This window comes from Erinaceus europaeus, chromosome 6 (assembly GCF_950295315.1).
Source record: "Erinaceus europaeus chromosome 6, mEriEur2.1, whole genome shotgun sequence".
Classification (NCBI taxonomy): Eukaryota; Metazoa; Chordata; class Mammalia; order Eulipotyphla; family Erinaceidae; genus Erinaceus; species Erinaceus europaeus.
This window is the reverse complement of record NC_080167.1, coordinates 58,544,176-58,556,246: the sequence shown is the minus strand read 5'-3', so window position 1 is coordinate 58,556,246 and position 12,071 is coordinate 58,544,176. Positions and strand designations below refer to the sequence as shown.

Below are 12,071 nucleotides of genomic sequence, written 5' to 3'. Positions count from 1 at the left end.
GGTGAGGAGCCAGGGGCTCAAACCAGATCCTGACTCTGGTCCTTGTGCTCTGTGCCATGAGCACTTAATCTGCTGCACTACAGCCCAGCCCCCCTCCCTTTCCTATTCCCATCTCAATTTCTCTTTCTATTAAAGAAGAAAAAAAGGAAGAAAGAAAGGAAGGAAGGAAAGGTGGAAGGAAGGGAGGGAGAGAAAGTTAGTTACTGGGAAGCTTGTGAACAAGCGTAGGAGGCATAGGGCATCAAAGTAAAAACCCTATGGTGAGGGGGAGGATGGACATGAGGCTTCCTGAGCCGGTGGGGGTGGGTGGGTGGGATGGGAAACAGTCTTTTGGTGGTGTGAATGGTGTTTATGTAGACTCCTATTAAAGTGTAGTCATATAAATCACTATTTAATTAATATGAGAAGGGGAAAAATTGATTGTATGTCTCGAACTTTTTAAAACACAGACTGAGTCTTTTTTTTCCTCCAGGGTTATTGCTGGGCTCGGTGCCTGCACCATGAATCCACCACTCCTGGAGGCCATTTTTTCCCCCTTTAGTTGTCCTTGTTGTTGTAGCCTCGTTGTGGTTATTATTATTACCATTGTTGATGTTGTTCATTGTTGGATAGGACAGAGAGAAATGGAGAGAGGAGGGGAAGACAGAGAGGGGGAGAGAAAGATAGACACCTGCAGACCTGCTTCACCGCCTGTGAAGCGACTCCCCTGCAGGTGGGGAGCCGGGGGCTCAAACCGGGATCCTTATGCCGGTCCTTGTGCTTTGTGTCACGTGCACTTAACCCACTGCGCCACCACCCGACCCCCAGACTGAGTCTTTTTAATATATAGGCTGAGTCTTTGATATGTTGACTCTCTCAAAAGTCTAGACCAGGTAGATCAGAAGCAACCAGTGGCACAGCTATATACAAGATACTGGGTATTATACAGCAAACCCTAACAAAGGGACTTTTCAAAGTTAACCCAATTACCAAATAATGTGATGATAACAATAACTATCCATTGTCTTCTTGAACCCTAAGACAGCAGGAACCTCACATTTCCACTAGAAAGCCTATATTTCCCCCAGTCCTGGAACCTTAGGGTAGGACCCACTTTCCCGCATGCTTCTCCCAATTCTTATCAAATAATATTGCATCTGCCGATCGCAACCTAATCAACACGAGTGCCACCCCAGCATGCTTCACTTCAGACTGTGTCCAGAGACTTCAGGTGTGGAATGACAACCCTTCAGCTTCATCACTCGGGTGAGACCTTTCCTTTCATAGTATTCTCTAATTCCATCCCAGGTGGTTCACTTCCTAACAAAGTCCCAAAACCTAGATATAGACCAGGTTCCAGGAGACAGAGCATATATTCACATGTATCCATAAACTAGGGCAAAATATATACCTGAAAGCAGAAGTACACTACAGTTTGCAGTGAGTACCCCCCAACACTTCATCTCCACTATTCCAACCTTTGGGTCCATGATTGCTCAACCATTTGTTTGGCTTTGTATGTTAACTCTCTTTTCAGCCACCAGGTTCCAGATGCCATCAGGATGCCGGCCAGGCTTCCCTGGACTGAAGACCCCACCAATGTGTCCTGGAGCTCCGCTTCCCCAGAGACCCACCCTACTAGGGAAAGAGAGAGGCAGACTGGGAGTATGGACCGACCAGTCAACGCCCATGTTCATCGCGGAAGCAATTACAGAAGCCAGACCTTGCACCTTCTGCAACCCACAATGATCCTGGGTCTATACTCCCAGAGAGATAGAGAGTGGGAAAGCTATTGGGGAGGGGATGGGATATAGAGACTGGGTGGCGGAAATTGTGTGGAGTTGTACCCCTCCTATCCTATGGTTTTGTTAATGTCTCCTTTCTTAAATTAAAAAAAAAAGAGAGAGTAGGAGGCAATAATTTTAATACATATATGATTTCAATAATGCAACTGCTTAACATAGCCTAAGCATTAAATTCAAGTATATAGCTAGCAAAAACATTTCTATTTTTGCCTTTCATGTACTCATATCATTATTCTGTGTCAAATATGGTTTAGAGCTTGCTATTTAAAAAAGAAAATTATACTAACAGTTGATATACCTCTTTTTTTGCTGCATTTCATCATTGTCCTCAATATTAACAGCATGGCATGCTTTAAAGAAATACATGTTTACAAATTTAAGAATACAGTGGTGCAGACACATAGATTTCTCTAAGGTAAGTTACAAAATAAAGATATACATGAGAAATAAACAAGTGTCCTAAAAAAAACAAAACACTAAATTTTAGAACAAAAATCAGCATTTCATTATATTTGAGCAATACAGATCCTCATACTATTAAAAGTAACATTAACTGGAAAGATCATCTATGTAAGAAAGCACAAAAGACAGAAATAGAATCTGATACAACAGATTTTATACAGCTGGGGGGGTAGCACCCCAAAACCACATAAAAGCAAGACAAAAACAAATAGAACACTATAAATGACAGAGTGGCATTCTGGCCTCTCTCTGAAAAACAAGATCAGAAAAGAAAACAAAAGTAGAACCTGAAATGGAATTGGCGTATCGCACCAAAGTTAAAGACTCTGGGGTGGATGGGTGGGGAGAATACAGGTCCAAGAAGGATTCAGAGGACCTTGTGGGGGTTGTATTGTTATATGGGAAACTGGGGAATGTTATGCATGTACAAACTATTGTACTTACTGTTGAATGTAAAGCATTAATTCCCCAATAAAAAATTAAAAAAAACATATTTCAGCTTAAAAATATCGGACTTTGGGGGCAGGGAAAACAACATAATGGTGATGCAAAGAGACTCTCATGCCTAAGGCTCCAAAGTTCCAAGTTCAATCCCCTATACCTCAATAAACCAGAGCTGAACACTGCTCTGGAAGGGGTGGGTGTGACTTTTTTTCGTTTCATTGGGATTAGTGGTTCATAGTAAATACAGCTGTTGGTGCATGTGTAAAATGTCTCCATTTTCTGCAAACACTCACTCCTAGCCTAAGTCCTCTCCTCCACCATTATGCACTAGGACCTGAAAGACCTCCAACTTTTTTTTTTAATTGCCACCAGGGTTCTTGCCAGGACTATGCATCAACTGCTCCCATTTATTTCCTTTTTATCTATTTTGATAGGATAGAGAGTAAATTGAAGGGGGTGGGGAGGAAGGAAGGAGGGAGGGGGAGGGGGAGAGGGACCTGCAGACTTGCTTCATCAGGTGTGAGGCATCCCCCCTGCAGGTCTTTGTGCATGGTAATGGGTGCCACTGCCGGAAGCGAGGCTTATTTTTTCCAAAAATATTTTTAAAATAAGAAATTTTGCCACAACAAGGGCAACAAAAGGGAATAAATACTTTTTTTAAAAAAAAGAAATTTTGCCTGTAAAAAAGAAAATTAAGATGTTTGAAAGATTCATCTGACTTATTTTATATGAATAGTTTCATGTGAGAGAGAAGTCAGAGCAACACTCTGAGGCGGGAACTTGGAGCCTCAGGCATTCAAATCTTGGGCTCCACCAGCTGAGCTTAGACTTTTTTTTTTAATGCAGTGCCAGGGATCAAATCAAGGTCTTGTGGGTGTGCTTTGCCATTTGAACCACCTCTCCAATCCAAATTTTTGCTTTATTCTTTCTGTTGTTGTCAGAGTTCTGCTACTCTGGTTGACTTTTTCAAATACAGAAAAAAAAAAAAAAAAGGCAAAGCAGGACAACACCAAAAGCATCCTCCAGTGTGGTGGGGGCTAAGCAGGCACACTACCCAGGAGAGCTACTGCGCCAGCCCTTCTGTGTCATATTTTTATATGAGGGAGAGACACTAAGGCACTCCCATCATCCAAGGGAGCTACACAGATCCTGGGTGTCCCTCTCATTTGGATCAAACCCAGGGCCTCAAGCTGCCCAGTGACCTCCCCCCAAGGCCTCCAAAATGAAGATTTTTAATTAGAGGTAATTAGATAATTTTGCATTTTAAAAACCAATGCTCCAAACCCACAAAGCAGAAAAACTATTTCAGTACAAAATGGATTCATGAGTTACATCCAGTACTATTAAAAATGAGTGAACACTATGTAAGTTTATATCTTATGAACTATTAGATATTTTTACTCTTCTCATTTTTTAATAAAAATCTTTTTCAAAATTCTCTGCACTTACCCCCATTATCTGTTCTTTTTAAAGCTCCATCCTTATGAGGACACAGTTCACATCTCTATAAAAACAAAAAGAAAGAAAGAAAGAAAGGAAACAAAGAGATTTTTCTGATTACCAAAGTGTAACATCTTCCCTGTAACTTCAAAATTATTTAAGTTATGGGAGCATCACTTATTCTAGATGCCACCAAGAGTATTTCAGAACATTCCTCATGAAGTAATGCTCTTTGGACTTGTGACCTTCCTTAGAATACCAGATACAAACTTTTTAAAGATTAAAAATTCACCTGTTTTTAAATTGTTGCCATGATTTTTTGAATGTTACCTTAATAAAAACAAAAAGACTCTAATGTTAGGACTGGGGCAGAGTTTTTAACCTTTGTCTATATCCCTTACTTTTTGTTTAGGAAAGTCAGTGTAAGTGTAGTCACTCATCTCTGGATTCTCTAAAAATAAAGAGCCAAACTCATAAATTTAGAAATTAGATTTATATGTGAAGACATGATTTCATGTGTGTCAGCCTGTCTTCTGGGAAGAAGAAACTGCTCTAATTATTCTAGGTTACTTTCATCACTCACACACACCAGTACTCAAAAGTTACTGTAAATTCCTCTCCTCTATCACCCCTACAAATAAAAAAGGGAAATAAACACTGAGTCTGCCCTACACTATAATTTTTTTTGCACTATTAAGAAGCCACGTTGAGAAAGAGAGAAAGAGAGAGAGAGAAGCCAGATTAAACCTCTGAAAATAATAAACAGTGAAGTTTACCAACACTGCCTCATTATGAAATGTATGTTCCTGGAAGTTACAGGTGGTGTTTTTTGTTTTTGTTTTAACTAAGACACTGTTCAGCAATGATTTAGGCTGATGCAGGGGATTGAACCTGGGCCTTCAGGGTCTCAGGAATAAGTCTTTCCATAACCATTATGCATGCTATCTCCCTGATTCCTGGAGTACTTTATTTTTTAAGTGTTTTTTGTTTGTTTGTTTGTTTTTGCTTCTAGGGTTATCGTTACTAATCCACTAAAAATAGCTCCTGGAGGCAATTTTTTCCCCCTTTTGTTGCTCTTGTTGTTTATTGTTGCTGTTACTATTGTTGTTATCCTGGAGTACTTTTTAATACCCTACCTTACTCCTTAAAGAGAGCATATGTTTGAAGCACACAATATAGTAATATAATTAAAGAAAAAAGTAGGGAATTGAGGTAAAATAGTGAGAAAAGTGCACAAAAACGTTAAGTCCCAGGTCCTATTTTTCTCCTCTTCAGTATTTCACTCTCTTGATTTTCCTCATACCCCTTTGGTATTATCCGAATTTTATTGCTTTTTCTGTTTGCTTGTTTTTGTGTTTGTTTTTGTTTTGGGGGGCTTCAGGGAATGAATTCACAGAACATTATGTATGTATGATACTACAATTTTTTCATCTTTTATTTAGAAGGACAAAGAAAGGAGAGGTGGGACAAGTACCACCACAGCACTGTTGCACTATCTATGGAAATCACAGACCTCCATGCGATATAGTGCTTAAACTCAGGATCTTTCCCACAGTAAGGCACACACTCTACTCTACCTACCTCCGGGGCCTTGTCACCCGACCTTTAAATGTGGTGGTTCCTTGAAGTTCTGGCTTAAGGTACCTTTTCATTTCATAAAGTTAAGCATTTATCACCAATTAGTTATTAGGCTAGGCCAATGACTTAAATTTATCACCTATTCAGATCTATCCCTGGATTTAGACATAACACTTCCTATATATACAGGCACTTTAAAATTCTGTCCAAACATATGGCAATAGTTATACTTCCTCCAGTTCACCACTTATTTGTAACGACACACACTATCCGTACCAGCCGCCTAGATATATTGGGTGGGACACCACAGTCCTCCACTATCCAGGGCCTCCTCTGATCTCCCTGCAGAGCTCTTTTTGGTTTGAGCAGCACCTTCAGCCTTACCTTCTCCAGTTTCTCCAGAATAGCTTGGCTGCAGGTGTCTCTTAACCTCTCTTAAATGGGGAAGGAGGGGCTTTTTACCTCCATAAAGTCACTGAGACATTATCTCTTGATCCTTGAGAACTTGTTTGGAGGTTCTAGCAGGGGAGCGCAGCTACTCCTATACCCTCCACCAAAGACCGGACCATCCCTATTTGGGGAAGGCCGTCCTCTTCAACCAAGTGTGCAGCTTCAGGAGGGACGCACATGGAGCGGTGAGGGAGAAAGGAGACACCCGCCTAGCCAGCCAGATCAGCCGAATCAACCCTGGCGATCAATGGGGTGACAGATGTCGCAGCCAGATCGCCCTCACACCCTCTTTTGATCCTTAACCTCATATTTAATCAATCATCACATTTTATCCATTCCTTCTACTCAGTACTAGAGACTACCCGTGTTTATTAGGCATGACCAGTATGGACTACCTCTCTCTACATGAACTACTAGCTACTTCAAGTCATCATAACTTTCATCAAGATCAATGTTTTTGTTTGTTTTGTTTTTTAATGCAGCACTGAGGGATAGATTGAGAGTACTATATAAACTTGATAATACTAAGGAACCTCTTTTGGTTCAATTTTCTTCTATTTTTAGTCCCAGGTTCAATTCCACACACCACAAGCCAGAGCTGATCAGCACTTGGGTAGAGAGAGAGAGAGAGAGAGAGAGAACACCAGAGGATCATTTTGGCATGTGTCGTGCTTAAGAAACCAACACCTTATCTACTGCATCACCTTCTAAGCAGCTTGGCCCAATTTTCTATTCTCAGCTTTTTAAAAAACAGAACAGGGAGAGAGCACCACCCCACAAACAATGGAGTTCAAACTAGGGACTCAGGAACAGCAGAGTATAGGCTCTAGCAGGTGAGCCTTCTCTTCCCCCCCCCCCATTTGTCTTAACTGACTCACACCAATCCAGAGTGAACTTCAAAAATGCAAATTCTTAAGAAATCACTACCCCACTATAACCTTTTTTAAAAATTATCATTATTTATTGGATAGAGACAGCCAGAAATTGAGAGGGAAAAGGGTGATAGAGAGGGAGAGAGAGAGAGAGAAAGACACCTGCAACACTGCTTAACCACTTGCAAAACTTTCCCCCTACAGGTAGAGACTGGGAGCTTGAACCTGGTTCCTTGCACATAGCAGGATGTGCGCTCAACCAGGTGTGCCACCACTCACCCCACCACCACCACTATAACCTTTCAATCATTTTCTTGTAAGAAATCTACCCACATCTACCTCCACAACTTTCTCTCTTCAACACCTCATTGCCTGGCTAATATTGTCTTTTCTTCTCCTACTTCTTAGTCAGGTTTTTGCTTACTTTTTACCAGAGCACTACTGAGCTTTGACTATTGATGGTGCTGGGTATTGAACCCAGAATCTCTTGTATGCAAGTCCTTGGCACAATCACCCTGTCTGCTATATATTGTCTAAACACATAAAACTTTTTACTGGGGGTCGGGCAGTAGCGCAGTGGGTTGAGCACATATGGTGCAAAGCGCAAAGACTGGTTTAAGGATCCCAGTTCAAGCCCCTGGCTCCCCAGTTGAAGGGGAGCCACTTCACAAGCAGTAAGGCAGGTCTTCAGGTGTCTGTCTTTCTCTCCCTCTCTCTGTCTTCCCCTCCTCTCTTGATTTCTCTGTCCTATCCAACAACAATGAAGTAATAACAGTAATAATAATCACAACAACTATGAACAACAAGGGCAACAAAAGGGGGGGAATACCCTCTAGGAGCAGTGGATTTGTAGTGCAGGCATAACTCTGGAGGCCAAAAAAAAAAAAAAAGTTTTCACTATGCCCTAGAGGAAAAAAAAAGTGCCCTTCACTCTGACCTCTCTTTCATAGCTGGATAATATATGCCTCAGAATTTTGCTTACAATAATTTCTCAGAGGTTTCTCTGAATTCCTACATTAGGATTTAAGTGCCACATTATAAATTATCTATACTTTTCTTTCTTAGTATATACTATAATCACAATTAACTGTAACTAACTAGTTATTCAGTTATGTTTATCTTCCTCTGCTAAATTATAAATTGTTTGTAGTTTATTTCATGATTGCATGTAGCCTTAGCATTGATTAGTCTCTAGATATGGTAAAGCTAAAAAAAATAAATAAATAAAAATAACATGATGAGTGGTCCGGGAGCTGACACAGCACGAGGTTCTCAAGCATGAGGTTCTGAGTTCAGTTCCCAGCAGCACATGTGCCAGAGTGATGTCTGGTTCTTTCTCTCTGTTCCTATCTTCCTCACTAATAAATAAAATAAAAATTTTAAAAAGTAAAAATAATAACATGTTGGAAGGATCCAAAGCACATTTGCGAAAGGCAACCAGTAGATCTAGAATATGCAGGAAACTACCTCACAAACGGAAAGCTATTAAACCTGATTTATCTAACAAAAAAGCATTGCTTGAGGGAGTCAGGCGGTAGCACAGAGGGTTAAGAGTACATGGCACAAAGGACAAGGACCAGCATAAGGATCCCAGTTCGAGCCCCCAGCTCCCCACCTGCAGGGGAGTCGCTTCACAAGTGGTGAGGAAGGTCTGCAGGTGTCTCTTTCTCTCCCCCTCTCTGTCTTCCCCTCCTCTCTCCATTTCTCTCTGTCCTATCCAACAACGACGACATCAGTAACAAAAACAATAAAACAAAAAGGGCAACAAAAGGGAAAATAAATATATTTTTTTAATTTTTTAAAAAGCGTTGCTTGTAAAAGGAAAGTTGACCCTTGAGCAAAGTAGATGTTGAGGACACCAGCCCTCTCTAGGCAATCAAAATTCTGTGTGTAACTTCTAACTTTCCAAAAAACTCACTTATAGCCTGCTTCTGACTAAAAGAGTTCTTGCTGATAACACATACTTAATAAATACATATTTTATGTCTATTCCTCATTAAGTAGAAACAACATCAGATGAGCTTTCACCCTCATCTACTGAGCAGCTGGGGGAGGATGAGAAGAGAGTGGGTCTTGTCTCATGGAGGCAGAGGAAGAAGAGGTGAAGAGGGTAGGAGGAAAGAGAAGCAGGCACAGTAGGAAGGAGTCGTTTAAAAATGTATCAACAGGGAGTCGGGCTGTAGCGCAGCGGGTTAAGCGCAGGTGGCGCAAAGCGCAAGGACCGGCATAAGGATCCCGGTTCGAACCCGGGCTCCCCACCTGCAGGGGAGTCGCTTCACAAGCGGTGAAGCAGGTCTGCAGGTGTCTATCTTTCTCTCCTCCTCTCTGTCTTCCCCTCCTCTCTCCATTTCTCTCTGTCCTATCCAACAACAACAACAATAAAACAACAAGGGCAACATAAGGGACTAAATAAATAAAATAAATATTTAAAAAAATTAAAAAAATGTATCAACAACTGTTTCGTGTATGCTATCAATTTTTCCCCCTATTGGCTTTGGAATCAGTGCCCCAGTTATAGACAAGTACATGATAAGAAAGAAGTCAAAAGCAGTTTGGAATGGACAGAACCCTCTGATAACACTGTCTAATGTCAACTTATTTTCTGGCCCCAATCCTTCTTTCTATATTTTCTTCTTACAGTTTGGAAGCACTTTTACCATAAATGGTCTACTATGGATCCTCTGGTGTGCATCTATTTGGATATGAGTAGATAGGCACAGTTCAAACCCATATTATTCAAGGATCAATTGTATAACTAAATCTAATATAAAGACCATAACTAAAAGTAGATTATCCTTAGGATAATTAGATGTAAGATAATTGTTTAGCAATTAAGAGAAAAGTCAAAGTACAGCCATAATTCTTACAGACCATTAATGTAAAGTTCAAAATATTTTGGAGTCAGGGATATAGCACAGAAATTACACAAAACAAAACAAACAAAAAACACAGGCTCCATCATCCATACCACTGGAGCACACAGCTAAGCAGCACTATGGGTAAAAACAAAATTTTCAAAATATTTTTAAAACATTCGTTTTCAAATTAAACTAAAAGTTAAAGTAGTAACACAGACTTTAAAGACTTTTTTAAAAAAATATTTTATTTATTTATTAGAGAGAAACATAAGAGGAGAGAGAAAGAGCCAGACATCACTCTGGTACATGTGCTGCCGGGGACTGAACTTAGGAACTCATGCTTGAGAGTCCGATGCTTTATCCACTGCGTCACCTCCCAGACCACGATTTTAAAGACTTTTATAAAACAATTAGAGTAACAATATTTTAAAAACATTAAAAATATATATGCAGCAAATATATAAGAAAATATGTAGTCTGACTTAGATTCAAAGAACTATATAGAGATCATAAAGAACAACGTTTCACCTACTAATCAGCAAAAGTTTCCTGAAAAAAGAGCCTCGAATGTCAGAGCACAGTGAATATACTGTTATGACACTTCAACATAATGCATTTGGAGAACAATTTAGCAATAAGAGTCAAGAACAATACTGACAGGGGTCAAGTGGTGGCACACCTGGTTGAGCGCACAATTCCAAGGCACAAGGAACCCAGGTTCAAGCCCCCGATCCCCACCTGCAGGGGGAAAGCTTTACAAGTGGCAAAACTGAGCTGTAAGAAGTCGGATGGTAGTGCAGCAGGTTAAGTGCATGTGGCGCAAAGCACAAGGACTGGAGTAAGGATCCCGGTTCGAGTCCCCGGCTCCCCACCTGCAGAGGAGTCGCTTCACAGGCAGTGAAGCAGGTCTGCGGGTGTCTGTCTTTCTCTCCCCCTCTCTGTCTTCCCCTCCCCTTGCCATTTCTCTCTGTCCTATCCAACAACAATAACAACAACAATGATAAACAACAAGGGCAACAAAAGGGAAAAGCAAATAAATATAAAAAAAATTTTTTTTAAACCAGAGCTGTAGATATCTCCCTGTCTATTTCCCTCTCTACCAACCCCTTCCCTCTTGATTTCTGGCTGTCTCTATCCAATAATAATAATTTTAAAAAATAATACTAGTGACTGAATTGCTTCACTTCTACAGAGACAAAAGAAATAAAAAAGAAAAAGCACTTTTTCTTTAACCGTCACCAGGATTATCCTTCAACAAAACCACTGCTCCCAGTAGCCCCCCCTTTTCTTTCTACTTTTTTTGACAGAGACAGAGATAAAATGAAAAGGAAGAGGAAGAAAAAGGAGACAGACATCTTTAACACTGCTTCACCATTTGTGAAGCTTCCTCCTTGCAGGAGGGCTAGGGGCTTGAACCAGGTTCTAGAGCATGTGAACTCAACTGGATACGTCACAGCCCAATCCCCAGAAATTGAATTTATTATATCATAAATATTATAATTTCAAGACAAAAATGAATACAAAAGATATTTATGTTTATAACCATAAAAGAGAAACCTTGTGGGAGTCAGGTTAAGTGCAGGTGGTGCAAAATGTAAAGACCGGTGTAAGGATCCCGGTTCAAGTCCATAGCTCCCCACCTGCAGGGGCATCACTTCACAAGTAGTGAAGCAGGTCTGCAGGTGTCTGTCTTTCTCTCCCTCTCTCTGTCTTCCCTCCTCTCTCCATTTCTCTCTGTCCCATCTAACAATGACGACATCAATAGTTACAACAATAAAACAACAAGGGCAACAAAAGGGAATAAATAAAATATAAAAAAGAGAGAGAGAGAAACTTTGTAAAAGCCTAACTCAGTACGACTGAGAAATAATGCTCGGGAGTCAGGCGGTAGCTCAGCAGGTTAAGCGCACATGGCGCAAAACGCAAGGACCGTGTAAGGATCCCGGTTCGAGCCCCCGCCTCCCCACTTGCAGGAAAGTCGCTTCACAGGCGGTGAAACAGGTCTGCAGATGTCGATCTTTCTCTCCCCCTCTGTCTTCCCTTCCCCTCTCCATTTCTCTCTGTCCTATCTAACTATAACAACATCAATAATAATAATAATAAACAAGGGCAACAAAACGGAAAATAAATATTAAAAGAGAGAAAAATAATGCTGCATTCATGAGGGAGGGAGAGAGACACCT

The 12,071-nt window shown here is 40.7% G+C and overlaps 1 protein-coding gene across 8 annotated transcripts in view; it reads right to left on the bottom strand.

The window, feature by feature from the left end:
* Positions 1-12,071, bottom strand: part of MLLT10 (MLLT10 histone lysine methyltransferase DOT1L cofactor) — a 192,956-nt gene that overhangs the window by 125,953 nt on the left and 54,932 nt on the right. For 7 of the 8 annotated variants that reach the window (XM_060192261.1, XM_060192262.1, XM_060192264.1 and 4 more), the window contains one exon: positions 4,140-4,194. The exons of the other annotated variant lie outside the window; for it this stretch is intronic. In XM_060192261.1, the coding sequence (XP_060048244.1) occupies positions 4,140-4,194 (55 nt within the window). The remainder of the gene's footprint in view (positions 1-4,139; positions 4,195-12,071) is intronic. 8 annotated transcript variants of the gene reach the window in all.